Below are 17797 nucleotides of genomic sequence, written 5' to 3'. Positions count from 1 at the left end.
TAGCATGTTCGTGAAAGACAAGCCTAAACAAACCAAAGCTTAACACAACCAAGCCATAGGCAAGGGCATGCTTGCTTCCATCTAGAGGATGATTGTCTTCAAGAACAATATTTAAATAGAAAATAAATTTTTGTATTGCACAAAATAATAACAGCTCATGTGCCTGCAATAGCTCAGTCTTATGTTCCTGAACTGTGTGGCACTTTCACTCAGCGTGCTGACTAGGGTTCTCTCAAGCTGCCTTTGTTCGTAAGGCTTAGGCTTGACAGCTAGCTCCCTTTTGCTCGCCTTGTACAGTTCGGCTTTAGTGGTACCAGGACAAGCAGGAGCAACACACTGTAGAAAAACAAGCACCAAAAAAAAAATATCAAGGGCATATCTAAAAAGTCCTGAATGTATAAACTGGCTGAATTTTGAAATGCAACCACGCCATACTCGTCTATGCACTCTTCTATGCATGCTATTAGTTTCTTTTGATGCAAGGAGTAGTACAAGTCCGTTATGTCAAAGGAGCAAGCTGATAAGCTTCTGTCAAAATTTTGTTTCATGAAATCCACAATTTCTGCAGAGCTTTTAATAAAAAATGGGTTGTCAATATTAAGAATTCTGAGTTTTTCTTGCAAGAAAAAGTGGTCTTTCCAGCGCCAGCAAAACTCGCAAAAATATGTCGGTTAATGGACCCGTACTGTAAGCCAGCTGTTGGATGCTCTATAAATCATTGTAAAGCACCAGTGGCTTGCGTAGAACCTGTTGTTTATAAGCTTCTGCTGTCCTGTGGAAAAAAATATGTCAGACAGACAAGAAGGTGTCTTAATGACTGGTAACAAGAACGTAGTTTAAACATGAGAAATAAGCAATACCGTCATCTGTCAACTCACTGTCAGGAATGTAACTGTGCGCCGGTGTATGGGTCCTGCCGGGTTCTTGCGAAGCACAAAGATGTGCGAGAGATTATTGAGGCTCAGGCTATATGTTGGAATAGTGATGCGTGTGTTAGTGCTTCTTCGGTCTACTTTTTAGATAAGGAGATGACTTTTTTGGATGGTTAAAATTTGGATGAGGTGGCGCCATTGTTCATGGCTTGGTGGGTGTTTCCTGAAAATGAAGTTGTTGAATTTAGCGCATTGTGGTGTAGTCTCCCTTCTGTCCCTGTTTGCTGGCGCTAAATATGCTTTCCAAGTCAATTTACCAACACGCCCAACAAATGGCAATACCATTATTGGTAGAAAAATCTTCATAGTGCTGGCCAAAAATAGGCATTTCGGACGGGAGGTGACGTGTCTTCAGTGCATTCACCGTCTCCTAAGCTCCGCCAAGACGGATGCTGCCACTGAAAGAGTCGCTGTTGGGGTCACCATAGGGGTCAGGTGCGTGCATGCTGACTAGTCAAGTTGGAATCACATGGCAAGGGCCGTTATTAGGAATAATGAAAGTTTGAGCCCATATAAATGCATGGGCGACAGCCAGGATCTTGGGTTGGAATTGAATTAACTGAAAGGTGGAATTAAATGGAGCTAAATTAATGGAAGTCTACTGTGTTCCAATACGTTAAGCTAACATTAAAAAGTAGTCTTCTGAATGCACCACAGCATGCATCATTGCAGTGTGGCATTTCAAGATTTCTTTTGCTTTTTTAAGGTGTAGGTGTCAGCTCTCATTGAAATTAAGCACTGCTTGTCTCTTTATGTGTTTGGATTACTGGAGGCTATTCCCCCATTGTGATGTGGGGCTGTGATGAAGCTTGGGGGGACAGTTCAATTATGTACGCTTCAGGTAATGGCTGAATATTATCAATTTTTTCAGCCAGGTTTAAAATGAAGTGGTATGTAATGCATGCAGATATTACACTCCTCATTGCCGTGCCTGAAGAGGAGCATACCGTTGACATGCTCTGTGTGCAGGTGTGCCTGGAGCGTTGGCGTGGCCTACGCGCTGTGCTGCCTGGCCGCAATGGGGCCCTGCTGGGCCTGCTGGTGGCCTCCTCCGCACTGGTGGGCAGCAGGACACCGAGCGAGGCGCAGCTAGCTCTGGACGCACTCCGAAAGGAGGTCAACGTGTCCACTCAGTTGGTGGGTCTGCCACATTTGGCTCAAACTGGCACCTGCGGTCACAATTGATGATACTTCTACAATGTTTTGGATCCTTTTCACATAATTTTGTTAATTACACCACACAGTTGCTTTTACTTAAACTACAAGGACAGTTGTAAGATTAGGCTAAGATAAGGCTTGCTGACCAATCCCCTTGACCTGGCAAGCCGTCACTGTCATTTGTCTCTTTATCTAAAATAAGGCTGTCAGAGATTGAACCATGGCATTGCACAGAACTGCTGTGACCACTAACTCATGTTTTTAGACAGCTGTGCCACACAAAGGCAGCATAACAGAATAGTGTTTTCTTATTGTTAAGGTAAAGTACCGTAGATTGTCAGGTTCTGCCTCGCATGCAAATTTGTGTGAAGAATTCCTAACAACCACAGAATCAACAAGCATGGGAACATGGGCATCATTGTTTTGCTTCCAGTTTTCTGGCTGTTCATGTTCTCAAGGGTATGCAAGATTCTGTGGCAGTGCTTTTAGGGTGCATAGTGGATGGAATTGAACCACGAAAATAATATTGCCAACTCGGTTCTGCCTGACTGCTGCAGTGCAGCTTCATTTGCCGAGAGCCACATACTTAGAAAGGGCTTGGTGCATAAAAAAAGTGCTTTCTAGTGCATGGACTCTGCTAGCTCATATATGTAACAACTGCAACTCATCGCTTGGTGCCATTACGAGATCTTGTCACATGTGAAATATCTGGTGCTTGTTAGCCGTACATTTAGTCTTTAGCGGTTCCTTTTTGATAGGGGTGTGGGAATACTTGAATATCACCAAATTGAATCAAATATCGAACATTTGAATAATTAGACTCGTAGATCGACTAACTTTGATTTTTTGAATAATCAATATATGTGGTGTAGAGACCCACGCAATGCCGCACACTGCATGTACCGCGGAGTGCCTATAGCTCGATGTCATGCAGTTGTGCTCCTCACTTCGTTGTTGTCGACGCAAAAGAAGTTCCGAGCACACTGCGTGGATGAGGTTGAGTGCCGAGCACACCCTGGTTGATGCGGACTTTGTCTCTGCGAGTGCTTCAGCCTCTATTATGTGTGCACTCCCCTACGTCGGCCTGATGCGGGGATTGAACACACAGTGCCCAAACTCTGCAATTTGCAGAACAGCCATGCCTTGTCTGGGGCTTTCTCTGTTGATCAGTACAAAGTTCGCCCAGGTCGACAGGACGAATCGGAACACTAACATGATGTGGACAGAGGGAACGGCAAAGAAAGCTGCGTATATTTTGGAAAGCGTGATAGCATGCACGAAGATGGGGCCGATTAGCTACCGGAAAGCATGGGGATTGCATTGGATAAAAGGTGATGAACTTAAGGCCGCTTCAACACAGCCAATAGTCTAACCCATGCGTGTGATCTCGCAATGAGCCACCCGTACAAAGATGTTAGCGGCAACAATCTGTGACGACAGATCAGCCAGTGGTGAATTTTTGTCATGGCTGCGCTGCCTAGGCCATGAGGCCTAATTATCACCTGGCGCTGCTTTGTTGCGCGTCGGTGACTGAAGTTGCAGTATGGTGCTGAATTGACACAGATCTATTCGCAGCAGTTGCGCAGCACTCGGAAAGCAGGCATACCGCCTTACAAACGAACACGAGTGTACTCGTTGGGAATTAAGTTGCTCGTGGCCACAATCTTTGTGACACCGGACGGCAGCCTCTCATTCCCGATGCTGTTCATAGAGGCACATCAATCTCTTTGTGTAGCTTCGAACAACCTGTCACAAGACTACAATTTACATGGTGGCCATGAAAGTGTCACGTAACAAGTGTGCTGACCACCCGGCTGCATTCATTTGCACAGATGGTACTAGATAGACTAGGAGAGAGAAAGAGAAGTGGGGGGTCGGGTGGCGAGGGGGTCGTGCAGTCTTAGCGTGGCCTTTCCAATTTCATAATCTTCGACAGGTGGCAAGTCACGCTGAACCTGGAAATGAAAAGCTGTCTGCTATAACGTCAGTGCCCACCATGGTCGACCTGTACAGCACCAATGATGGCTACACTGGGAGTGGTGGTCTTGTCATGTAATGTGCAGTGCACACTTTCGTCTGTCGCACAGATTGACCTTACAATAACTTGCCTGCCATAATGATGAGGAAGCTCTTCTGTATCTTGGAGGAAAACTGAAAAGCAACACTTTCTATGCAATAAAACATCGCCATAAAACACAGGTCCACTAATAAACAGAGAATCTCATTGGTATTCAGTACAACATAGCATCACTAGTTCTTTAGCTTCAGGGTTAAAAAAAAACACTTTGCTGATAAAGATATATTGGAATACTAGAAAAATATTAGAACTGAGCTATAGTCAATGTTGGTGTATTAATTTGTGGTTCCCTTTAATAAAACTAGACTGTACTGTATATATTGATTTCTGTGTTCTAAATTACTGATAACTTGCTACATTCTTGTTTGCAATGCTAGGAGATTCCTGAGCATTGTGTTTTTAGAGCACAGCTCTTTGGCACCCGTTCCTGCGGCGAGTGTCGGCATTCCCAGTGTAACCGAGCGAACGAGCACAGCAAAAGACGAGAGCGAATGCGGCGTACAGGAGGGGGGGATTAAAAAAAAGGGGGCAAGAGAGAAGAGGCACGTGGAGGAAAGCAGAGAGGAGGGTGCAGCTGAACCAAAGTGGCCTAGGGCATGGTGAAAGCGTGAAAAGAAAAGCATAGTGTGATGACGGTGGCTGTGAGATGGCACCAGAGTAGTGCACGTCGTCTGGGAAGTTTGTCGGCGGCGGCTTCTGAATCACGCCTTGGTCGCCCACGTGCTGGCCCCACGTGGTGGCTCTCGCGATCTCCAGATAAGGGAGACAGCGGAGCCACATTTCGCTGTTTTCAACGTGCCATATAAAACTGATTGTCCATACCAGCCAATACACTGCCAAATGAAAACACGTTTAGAGCTGCACTCAAATTTTGTATTAGGGAGTATTGTATTATTCTGGGAGTTTTTTTTGCCCCAAATTCGTAAGCAGCATACTTTGTGATATTGGATTTTATATTTGGCTTTTCTTTCTTGACTTGGTTCTATGTTTGATTTGAAATCTATTTGGTATTTGCACACCCCTAGCTTTAAATTTATAAAAATTGTTGCTAGTAACCTATTATTTCTACAGTAGCAAGCCAATGACATGCAGTGAATAAGCTGAGTAAATTACTGGGCCATTGAGTACTGAAATGTTGCAAAGGTTTTTGTACTCCGTTGCAACTGAGACTTAAAAAGAAAAAAAAGATGGTGTACATGCTGGGTTTGTTTAACAATGTGAAAAAGAAGAGGGCACTAGTGCTTCTGCTACTATGACATGGCTCCTTCATAGCAAGAACATTGGACGTGTCACTAAGCATAACCCGTCTAGGCCTCTGACCATCGCAGCTAGTCTTGGAGATCAACGTCACTTTCCAAATAAAGCACAGTAAGACCATTGTCGATAACAGAACATTTCAGGTTGAAGTAAATCAGGAACCAAGTCTGCCAGATCATGTGAATCGCAGCGAGTGCAAGATGCCGCATTGTTCAACAATGGGGCAGTTAATTCATAGCAGAAAGCTGCAATGGCGTTTCACTGGTGATGCTATGCTGGCCTGTGTGTTGCAGACGGCCGTGTGTGACCCCATTGCAGGGCCCGAGCGTGCTGCCACTGCTGCTGTACGTGCTGGGCCGCAGCCGCTGTCCAGCCACACTGGCCCTGGTACTGCGCTCGCTCGCCGACACAGCCGACCACAAGGTGGGCCGCATGTTGGCTGTCACAGGGAAAGGCCATGCAATCAAACCTCAGTGGAAGAAACATATGCATAACTAATTACCAGATATAACGAAGCACAGAATAATGAAGACCGACCAAAGTAATAACAGTATAAAAGAAACAAGTGACGTCCTGGCTCCCGTAAGGCTCATGTTGTTTGTTTCTTTTTTTCTTTGGTTGGTGCCATGACCAACCCCCGACGAGACAAGTTTCGTCAAACCCTAGAATTCATTTCAGTCTAATGAAGTAAACAAACTATGTCTTGTCAGTACCGGCATGTGACAAGTATGTGCTGCATGTAGTAGGATATAAAGAAGGCATTTTTGTAACAGAGGTGACTTTGTCATGCCTAAGTTTGACTCTAACGCCTTCTTTTTAGAGCAATATGTTACCAGTAGCCATGGACGTCTATAAATCTGTGACAATCACTAACTGATGAAGTAAAATGTGCTAAATAACTTTTTAATGAATTACATTACAGTGCATTAATTTACATTAGTACTTGCAATTGCAAAACTGGAGCTGGTTAGTACTCGAAGCACTTACGGTATTTTTGCATGTACAGTCGAACCCACTTATAACAATATTCAAGTACCATGAAAATTCCATTGTTATAACCAATAATTGTTATAACCGGGTTGCATGAAAAAAAGAAATCAAAATGGGGGATGGCATAGCTGTTCCAAGAAAACTATGATGGCAGGGAGGCCAGTTCTTCTCCCCACCACCTTTCACCACCTGGCTTCTGATTGTGTTAACTCATTTAAGTATTTAACTCTGCTTCCTGCACGCTGCGATCGCGTGTTGTTAAAAAGCCGCGGCTGTCTGTGTTCAAGAATGGCACTGCTCTAACAACTGCAAACAGGGGTCACGGGCAGCAAGTGACATACGAACTCTGCCAAGGCATCGCTTTGGTGGCCCGAAAGGGCGCTTTTTAAAAAATGCTGGAAGGTTGCCGGGGCAGCATCTTAGTTTGAGAAATCCAGAAGAAATGATGAGATCGCCACAAGCATCTCGCCACGTACCTCTCTGGCTTGCACAAAAAAACCACAGGTCCGTCAGCCTTGCTTGCTTTACGTGATGCTTGCCGACATCCTTCTCCGAGGCATCCAGATGCTCCACATAGTGAAGCGGAAGGTCCCTCGCGAGAACAAGCCCATGAGGGACTGAATCATCTACAGGACCTCCCGTGGGGACATTGTTGAGGCAGCCTGCCCTACCGCATCAGTGCTGCCATCGTGGCCGTCACTGTCGCTATCCGATGCAAGCATGTTTGCGACAATCACCCCGTCAGTTGCACTTTATTTCCAAATCTATAGCAGTGTGCTTTCTTCTTCCCGGCAACTTTGTGCATTGCCGATGATCAGCGGGCGGATCAGCTATGTTCTGTTTCGGCGGCGAGTCAAACAAGGCTGAGAGGCTACATGGCCAGGAACAACTTTGATGCGATGAACAAAGGCAAGCACCAGCAACTTAATCCGCGCAGAATGAGGGCCCAGTGAGCAATCTGAGGGCAGCATTGTCAGCACAGTTTGGGCGGTCCATTCGTGTTTAGAGGAGTGGAAAGGTGACAGCAGAGATGCGTGTGAGCCTGCCGTGCATCTTTTATAGAGAGAAGTGCGGAGCAGCAGTTACAGCAGCTCGTACAGCGGCTCGCATCTCACTTTTTCTTTTCAAGGATTTCGCATTCCATTACCTTTCGGCATGGACACTCAGCAGCCAGACTTCATTGTTATAACCGATAATGTGGCATGGGGACATTGTAGTAAGCGGGCTATTTCTCCATAGAAAACATACAAAAGTTGATGGTGCAGCAGCTTTTCATTGTTATAATCGATATTAACCCTTAGAATGAACTAGAGGGGCACTGCGAGCGCCACTCACGTGACGTCAGGGCATGGACTTGCGCCTGTTGTCTGCTGCAGCTCGGGCGGTGCCCGGGGCGCCTTCTGCAGTGTTTTCGTTCGCTCTCGTTCCCTCTGCTTGTATACTTATGGCGGTCGTCTGAAATATATCTTTAAGACGTCTTTGTTCATTAAAATGTATTCAAAGAGCTTATTTCTTAGACGACAATACAGTTCTCAAAAGCAACGCTACAGTGCCCACCGAAGGAGCACAGACCAGCCCATTGTGGGTTTTTCTTGAGTCACTCGACAACCGCAAAAACATAGCATATAAAAATCCAGTTATGGGGACATCATACCAGCTGCGGTGTGACAAGTATGTCAGAAATGGTGGCTATGTATGAGTTCTGCAACAGTTGCCTTGATTTTAATCCGCTAAAACAGGTTTGCTGATGATGAGTAGTTCATGATATAATATCGAATTTTAGCATTTCTTCACAGAAACGCTCAGCAGTAACACAAGCACTTAACACTGCAGTTTAGATTCTACCAGCACCACTTGCTTCTTTAACTGCTTCTCAAGATTAGGCAGTTCTTCTCGTCTTTATTTTAAATGGCAGTAATTTGAAGTAAAGCTAATTGAGGCTTACAGCTGTTTGCAGAATACGAAAAGGAATGCACCAATATACATTCCCTTTTCCGTGCTACACGTTCAACTTACTTGAGCAATTTACTGGTGTTTGTTGCTTGAGGAATATACATGACGAATCTGTTTGGCAAACTGAGACAGGCTGCTCATCCCAAATATTTTATTGAAATATGCATTATGGGCTGTATGGCTGCAGCCAGAAAGAAGCCAAAGCGTTATTCATTAGTAATATGGGATGTATTGAAGACATCATAATTCGCTGCGGGAGGGTCAAAATCAAGTGAAATATGTAAGGCTTGTGGTGTCCTTCTAATGAAGGTTCACGAGGTTCTTTTTTACTGGCCAAGCAAATAGTTCTTCGTTTATAATTAAACAACGCTGGATCGAAACACGGTGAGGAAGAAGGTGCTTGAATTTTCCTTTTCTAGGCACTCTAAGCTGCGCTGTAGTACCTCGAGTGCGCTTGCCATTGCATTCTCAAATTGTCAAGGATCCTTCAGTTGGTAGTTTGAGGTTAGATCTCGTGGTCCCTTGTTGTGTGCCATCCTTATCGTGCAGTGCAATGTATTTGAGCTTAGTAACCAACTAGCATGAAACTCTGCTCTGTCCTGTTTGCCGAAATCGGTGTGCTGCCAGATCGGTATGCCAGATCGGTACGCTGGCCTCTTGGTGCTGGCCGACACCACCCTATTGGTGGGCATAAATGCAGTACGCCCTGGGCCCCCTGTGGAGTGGCGTGCGTGCCCTGTCGGGACACCACCCCGTGCTGGCATCTATGTTCCTGCCCAGTCTGGCCGCCCTGTGCGTGAGGCAACCCCAGGCCCTCCCCCTGCTGCTGCAACTACTGGGCGATTCACCTGACAAGGCTGATGACAGCCTGGCTCTGGCCAAGGCACAAGCCATTGATACCCTCCTGCAGCACAGGTGACCACCAGAGAAAAAATACAGTTGGGGATCACAGAGGACAGGTTGTTTGTATTTTCAGTGCATTACCAAAAGCGTGGGAGTAGTCATTTGAGAATTTAGCTTCAGCAAGTCAGACCGCTTGTGACCAAGCCATTGTTGCTGTAAGAACCCAGGCCACCAGCAACTGTGTTGAAATGTGCATGCAGGATATTTTGTGGCTGTTTTGTTTTTCTAATTAGGCATGACTTCATTGTCCTAGCACTTTAGGAGCTCTCAGTATTGAAAGCATGATGGGGCTTGCCATAGCTTGATCCATGATGTTTGACAGCTCAAAAGTAGACAAATGATGGTGCCCTTTGTCTACGTTCACGCTGTCAAACATCATGGATCAACACCAACTAGCCCGGTCACATACCTTACTTCAGAGCTTGATGTTGGCCTAATTGGTAATGCTGGCAATACTTCGAAAAGAAACAAATCTCTTGTGCTTCTAAGTCTTCTACAAAGACAAATATGAACATCACATAACAATGTAAGAGCTTTCCTAAATGTAGACATAAAGAAGAATGTCAGAATTGTAACATGCAGCATTTCTACACATGAAGCCACTGTATGTGATACAGTGATGGGGTGGTCACTTTCAATAAAAATGTGCCTTAAGTACATAAAATCATGATAGGAGTCCCTGTGTGGCTAGAGCACTCTTTATAAGGAGTTTGAGGACACAACTTGAGTAACTACTGAAGTATAAGTAGCAGAAATTTTTATGACAGACTTTCTCATTTGAATTCCACATAGGGCTGACAGGCATGTACAACCATAAGAACGCTTGTCTGGAACACTTGAATGCTATGCCATTCTTTGGGCTGCAATGGCACTCTCTACTGATAACACCTGGTTTTGGGATAACTTACATCTGAACATGCAGCCAGACTGATGAAGCTGGCTCAATTATTTTTTTCTTGTGGCCTATCATGGATCTGTGATTGCCAGCAAAGGCACCGCAGGGCCATAGCCAGCGAGCCCTGTGGCAAAGGTAACATGTAACAAAACTTTCAGGAGAACATTCTCCGAGATGTGTTATCTCTGTTGTTGTTCCGTGGTGATCACAGGGTATTTTCGCTGTTGAAGCCATGGTAACTGGCAAGACAAAAAGATCACTGCAGTTCCATCAATGTGGTGGCGCATGCTCAGATGTAGGTTATTTCTAACCAGGTTTTATCAGGAGACAGTGTCCATACAGCTGAGCACACATCATTCTAGCATTCTCGACAACCGTGCTGACAGTTGTGTGGATCACGCTTCTAGTATTTCTAAATGAGGAACATATGCCTAATCTAGGCGGTTTATACACAGTTAGCAGGACTACTGCGCTTGTGTATAAACACGCAAGAATTGCGCGAGAATTGGCTACTCAAAGGTGCATAGTCAGGTGTCAAGTAATTCCAGTAGTTTATGTACAGTCAAGTTTCGATATAACAAATCACGCGGGACCACCTAAAGTCATTCGTTATTCTGAAAGGTCATTATAGTGAAAGCTCCAAAATTAACTCTTCCGCCCATCAACACCTCAGTTCATAAGTTGTCACAATTTGAGCCATTCACGAAAAAATCACTGTTTGCTCTTGGCCTGCGCTGTTGCTGTTTTAAATAGATTCCACTGCCACGCACCACCGAAGCACCATATAGTAAGAGCAATGTGCGCAAAGCAGACTCTGACAATGAGAAAACTACTGACAAAAAAGAAGCTCCATGTCACCTCCAAAGCGCACTGTTCCTTGTTTGTTTCTTTTCACATTCCTTACCATGGACACTGCAACTGTCTCACTCCAGGCGGACACCTCAACTATTCCAAAGTACAAGCGCGCATAAAGGGCACCGTCCGGAAAGTGTAAAGTGCGACCGCATGGCATCCCCGCGAGTACGAAGGTTACATTTCTCCACGGGTGTAGCATAGTACGGCTGCAGAAAGAAGTGAAAAAGAAAGACGCGTGTGCAGAAAGAAAGGCGAAAGAAGGAAGAGATGCGCCTTCATTGCTTGGCGACACTTGCCTGGGCAGAGCAGGCACTCGCAACACCCATTGTGTCTTCACCGATTTAAAAGAATTCTCCCCGCATTTTTTTCATTGAGCGCCTCTCAGGTTTTCCGAACCCGTGCGCCACGGCGTCTGCTCACTATGCCTTGTCATCTGCTAGCCTACTGTTTCAGCTGCTGTGAAAGACACGGAAATCTAAGAATTCCCAGATTTCAGAATATTAGTTCATAGTTCTGAGGCATTAACATGACATGGAAACTGAATAACGATTGTTATTCCGTAAAGTGCAGTATTCTAAAGAATTGCTGAAACATTTTTACATTTAAACCATAAGAAGTCAGCTGGGGATTACTGAAAGGTTTGTTAATGTGGCATTCATAGTAATGAGATTTCATTGTAGTATTAAATGCGTAATCATTTCTATACTTACCCAACAAGAAAAATATCCGTCCGTCTGTGCCTCTGTCCTCACGTCTTGTAAGACGATTGTTACGAAGCTCTAAGCACAAGCCGCAGCCTGCCGTTTTTGCAGATCGCTTGCAAGATATCAGCCCATCTGTATCTCATCAATGCGAAGCTGCGAAAACTTAGTGCATGGAGTTATCAGCAGCCGGACATCTCTGTCTGCACCACAGATGGCCTTCAAGATATGGTCCGCGCATTCGTGCCATATACACAGCCGCCGCTGGAGCATGTTTGATCACTGTTCATAATGGTTCGACGTGGATGGATAAGGTGCTAAAGAACGATAACGGCTTATAGTGATCGGAACATCATCAGTGCATCTGGTGCAGTCACCTACAGTACTTTTCTTGCATTATCAATACACCTTGTGCCGCCATCTGCACCAGTTCGGGTTGCTGCAGTGCTGTCGTTTGTACTATCCGGATCAAGTTTCATAGCATTGATAATGACACCGGGTTGCGTAGAGGTGAGCAAGGGGCACAAAGCTTACGCATACTTAGACAATGCCCGGAGAAGTTCCTGTGTGAATTTTTAAGTTACGTAAACAACAGATGCCAGGCCTCTAGGCCTCCCCTGTGAATCTGGCAGTAGTGGCAGCTCACCACAGATCAGTTCTCGAACGAAGCTACTGACTCATGCACATTGTAAAAGGCAGTTACATAATGACATAAAAACTGAAAGAATGAACAGATGTAAAGCTCAATGAGTCTTGATTAAGGAGGGATGTGGGTTCTAAAATGTTTTTCTTTATTTCTGGTTCAAACTGAACTAAACACCACTTTTTCAATCACTTTTTCATGCTGATTTCAAATCTGTAATTGGTATTTCGATAGCTACTCTGGTTTAGAAATGAATGAAATCTGAAAATAAACTTAAATGGGTACTTCTTACGAGGCTTTTTGGAAATTTCGCATTGCTAAACACAAAAAGTAAGTGCTTGATGCTAATGCCAAAGACTTGCTCTAGGGTGTGATCTATCTTTATTGGTTTGAAAGCATTCTAAAGGTAAGAAAGCAGACCAACATTTATTGTAAATATTTTTTCTTATTTTCACTCGTTATTTTTATAGTAATTTGCAAAATAGTGCTAGAGTAACATAAACAGCATCATCACCTAGATCATTTCGGTATGAATGTACTGATACCAAACTTGTTATTGTCTCTGAATATCGTAGAGAAAAGCTGTGTAAGGCTGAGTGCAGATTGTAAAAACATCAAACCGAGAAAAACGCATTTGAAGTTTAGACGCTGTAACTTTTGCTAGAATGCAACTACAGCAATATTAATGACATCATTTTGTAGCTATAGTCGTCATGAGAATGGCCATACTAAATATGTGACTGTGCCCTCTCAGGAAACAGCGAAAAGCTTGTTTTAAAGCCATGTACTGCCCCTAAACCAGCATGAGAAGCTACATTTACCACTTCGTGTGATGGTTCCGTTGGTCTACAAGCTTAATGAATGCAAAAATTTGTATAGTAAAGTAGCCTTTCCAAAGCCAAACAAACTTACACAATGGTAAAGTAAAAAACATCCATGGAATAATTATTGAAGGGCCTAAATTAATTATGGTCGTGTAACTACACTTCGCTCTGCAGCATCCCAGTGTGCTATGCAAGGTCTGCTGCTGGCTTGTGCCATTTTTAAAGTCTGTCCTCAGTAGCACTACCGTCTAGATGCTCCCTTTGAGACTTCCAAAGCTTTTGCGACGAGCAGCTTGAATTTCCACTCCGTTGCCCACTGTGACACCAGACACTTCTTCAGACACGATCGCTGCACTTCTCGCGCGCTCAGCTGACTCGCCCACTGAATACTGAATAGTATGCCGTATCAACGCAGTATAGAATGCCGCTGGACACGCCGGCTGATGATCTGATGACATCAGCCTGCAGCTAGACCCAGTAGAATCAACGGTGTCAGTAGAATGCCGCTTCGGACGCAACAGGCGATTCTGGCCATTTTGAGGCGAAAGCCTTTCTAGGCTCATGGTGAAGTTTGTGTCAGCAGACCTGACCATTGGAGTGTCCACCGAAGCGTCATCATGCCATATGAAGACAGAGAAAAGACAGAATAAAGAATGAAAAATGATTGATAGTGACAGTTAGTGAATGATAATGTCATAATAATAGAAATTGGTAGAGGTTAATAATGACTAGTAATGACTAATAATGACTACTAATGACTTGTAATGACTACTAATGACTCCAAAATGACCAATATGTCTAACAATGGCTTTTAATGACTACAATTTATTAGAAATGACTATAATTAAATGTCTAGCACTTAGTAGTAATGACTGAAATGGCTATTAGTGACTATGAAATGCCAATATGTCTAACGACGGCTTGTAACGACCACAATTGATTACAAATTACCAGGCATTCTTACTAGTGAGCAGTAATGACTAATAATGACTGAAATGACTAGTAATGACTGTGAAATGATCAATATGTCTAATGACATTTTGTAATGACTAGAATTAATTAGAAATCACCAAATTGCTTAGTAATGACGAGTAATGACTAATGGTGACTGAAATGACTTGTAATTAGTGACTAGCGTATGACCAACATGTCCAGTGACGGCTTGTAATGACCACAATTGATTACAAATGACTAAAGGTGCTTAGTAGTGAGCAGTAAAGACTAAGAGAGAAGAGAAAAAGAAGAGGCAATGAGAAAGAGGCGAATGGTAAGAGGCGGAAGAGTAGGCTTTCGCCGTTCACCTCTTCAGAGGGATCTTGAAACCCTGTAATTTTTTCTGCGCGCTAGCCATTTGGGCAATGCGCCGTCATCCGCAGTCTTCAGCCTCTCATTCCATTGACGCTTTCGTTTTTATTTTTTCTGTATGCTTGCATGTCTTCTTTATGCGAGCGTCATCATGCGAGCAACCATCATGCGAACTTGTTGTGACCACCGTGACCCTCCAGATTTCTGAATCGATCCCCGATAGCGAATCAAGCCAAACCTAACAATGAACCGTTGCAGACAGTGCCTGCTCTTTACTGTCGGTGCCGGCTATGCATGGAGCGGTGATCGAATCATGTGATGCGGGGTCCTTACATCTATCGTGCAGATTGGCCTTATGATAACCATGGAATGGTATGTAGATAGCGCAGCAAAACAGAGACATAAGAAATGAGGATGAAAACAAGCGCGAACTATCAACAACAAAATTTATTTCTGGGATCGGTTGTAGTTATACAAAAAAAAGAAAACATGACATCACGGCATGAAAACAATCTAAAACTGGCACATCAAGCAAACACCAAGAAAACCTAAATGATACATTGCAAATGCTGTCTGCTTTCATGACATGTGCAAATAATCTACCTCGTGCATACTATGGTAGTGACAGTTTGCTGATGCATTGGTCAGCGGCCGAGAGGATGTGCTCTGTTTATATTATTAATCTTACACACTCATGCTTTTCCCTGGCCATAATAGCAGTGTTTTTTAGAAGAGGGCGACATGTACACGTTTTGCAATGAAGAGCAAGAAAACCATCACCTGATACACTTTGAGACTTATTTCTGTGCTCTCTGAAGTGCTCATTGATGCATCTTCCAGTTTGGCCTTTATAGCGTTTACTGCATCACAGCGAAATATGATAAATTACGCCTACAGCACATCTGATGGGCTGATCTTTGTGATTCTTATCACTCACCGGCTTTTTTTGTCCTCATTGGGTTAGTGGTTTTACACAAGGGGCTTAGCTTATTTGGAGCTGAAACAACAACCTGCACGTTACCTTAACTTCCTATCTTTTTCAGGCTATGCGAAACGTAGTGTATGTACGGAATCACGGTGGTTTTCACCTGGTCACAACCACTAGCACTCGCATTCTCACGGGGGCGTTTTCTCAGGCGTTCCTGTTTGAGCAGCCTTTCCGCCACCGACACCAACACATGATTGGAATAACCATCCTATTTAAGACGCTTAGACTGCTGCTGGAAACTGGTTCTTATTAGGTGTGGGCATGATTTGTTAAAGACGTTTTTGAAATATCCGAACTGTCACTATCATTATCCAAAAGAGGTAGATTGTTTGGACATGTCATGAAAGCTGACTGCATTTGCAATGTATGATTTAGGTTTTCTTGACATTTTCTTGATGTACTGGTTTTAGATTGTTTTCATGCTGTGATCTATGTATGTTCAAGGTTGACATTGCTGTGCACATGTTTTTTTGGTGTATAAGTACGACTGATCCTGGAAATAAATTTAATTTTAATAGTTAGCGCTTGTCTTCATCTTTGTTTCTTCTCATACCTGTGTTTTGCTGTGCTATCCAGATACCATTCCATGATGACTAGCCAACAGGCCCATATCGCCACCCTTACGATAACCTACCTGCCGTAGAGTTGGGACAGCCCTTCTGTATTTCTGGAAAACAAGAATGAACTGGAAAGCAGAACTTTCTATGCAATAAATAAAAGATTGCCATGAAACACAGGTCCACTAATAAACTGATAACCTCATTGGTATTCAGTACAACAGAATGTCACTAATTTGTTGGAGCAATAGTGCAAACTTGAGACAGGGACAGAGGAGGCAAGACAACACAAACGCTAACTTTCCACAAATGTTTATTTAAAGTGGTACTTACCTATATATACATGCATGAATGACAGTGTGTGCGCATGTCGCATAGCTTATTTTCAGGAGGCTGATGTGATAGTCAAGAATAAAGAAAAGCTGGTAAAAGAAAATTGAGGCCGATATGATAGACGGGCTGTGCACATGTGTCGGCATACCATTTGCCGGGTTAACTGGAAAAGAAGTAGCACTTCTTTGTGCCGATTTTAGATAGTTTTGCGACCTTGGCTCTGTGACATGTGCACTCACTGTCACTGTTCATGTATGTATATAGGTATCTGTCACTTCAAATAAACATTTATTGAACGTTTACACTTGTGTTGCCTTGCCTCCTCTGTCCCGGTCTTAAGTTTGCACTGTTGCTCCGATGTGATGTACCACCTAGCCCAAGCCCTGCTTTTTACTCTAATTCATTAGTTTCATAGGAAACAAGAAGCTCTTTATCCTATCCCACAGACATTCTGTTGACAAAAGAATATTTTCTAGACCCTCGTGTACTAGAAGTGAGCGGTAATCTGTGCTGGCATACTAATTTAGTGTACCCTTTAATAAGGGTAGACTGTAATGTGTATGTTAATTTCTGTGTAGCCAATTTACTGATAGCCTGCTGCATTCTTCTTATGCAATGCTAGGAGATTTCTGAGCATGTGCAGCACCATATTTTCTTGACCATAATTTATAAGCATTAGATTTTGTGAAAATTTTTCTTGTATTCAATACTTGATTCGATATATGGATTTTTTTCTTGATTCAATGCAATATTCAATTCAAAATCTACTATTTGGTATTCGTACATTTGGTATTCACACACCTTTAAATTTAATGAATTAGTATTGGATATAACCAAGTAAATCTAAACTGTATCTTTCCAGTATCAGTGTGTAATGAATATATGCTTATGATAAACATCAGATATAACAGATATTTTCGTTTTGATGTGACTTCTTTCAGCAAACATTGACTGTACTCAGAGGATTCCAGTTTTCCTTTCTTCCTGGCCTCCTCCACTTGGCGTATGAGTGGGGCACGAGGTCGGTCAGCAATTGTCGGGTTGTGCAATCGGGATGCACAAAATTGAGAAAATGTTTAAGGATCGCACTGTCATGTTATAGTGACGAGGAAGAACACAGTAGCAAAACTGTGAATCACGAAGCTAACTTTTTATTGGGCCAACTTGTGCCCAGAAAAACAAGTGACGGTCAATCGCAACGATAGCGGCGAGCACTGTCTGTGATCATCGAAAATCTGCTCAGTGGGTGAAGTGCGTCGACTTTTATACGTGACTCATCGAAGGTGCCAGCATAATTGCTGGTGCCCCTGTGCCTTCCAGAAACTACTATATAATTTGTGTCGTACATACAAACTGGTTTGGCGAGAACAGGCACAACAGATAGAACCAATGATAACATTCGAGTAAGTTTGAAATCATGCAGGCG

At 43.5% G+C, this 17797-nt stretch overlaps 1 protein-coding gene across 1 annotated transcript in view; it reads left to right on the top strand.

Moving 5' to 3' along the window:
• LOC139055694 (focadhesin) overlaps window positions 1–17797 on the top strand; it is a 307088-nt gene that overhangs the window by 69496 nt on the left and 219795 nt on the right. The window contains exons 10-12 of the mRNA XM_070533225.1: window positions 1902–2069; window positions 5743–5847; window positions 9068–9282. Of these exons, the coding sequence (XP_070389326.1) occupies window positions 1902–2069; window positions 5743–5847; window positions 9068–9282 (488 nt within the window). The remainder of the gene's footprint in view (window positions 1–1901; window positions 2070–5742; window positions 5848–9067; window positions 9283–17797) is intronic.

This window comes from Dermacentor albipictus, chromosome 2, assembly GCF_038994185.2.
Source record: "Dermacentor albipictus isolate Rhodes 1998 colony chromosome 2, USDA_Dalb.pri_finalv2, whole genome shotgun sequence".
Taxonomy (NCBI): Eukaryota; Metazoa; Arthropoda; class Arachnida; order Ixodida; family Ixodidae; genus Dermacentor; species Dermacentor albipictus.
The sequence above is the reverse complement of the archived record's forward strand: the minus strand, read 5'-3'. Positions and strand labels throughout refer to the sequence as shown.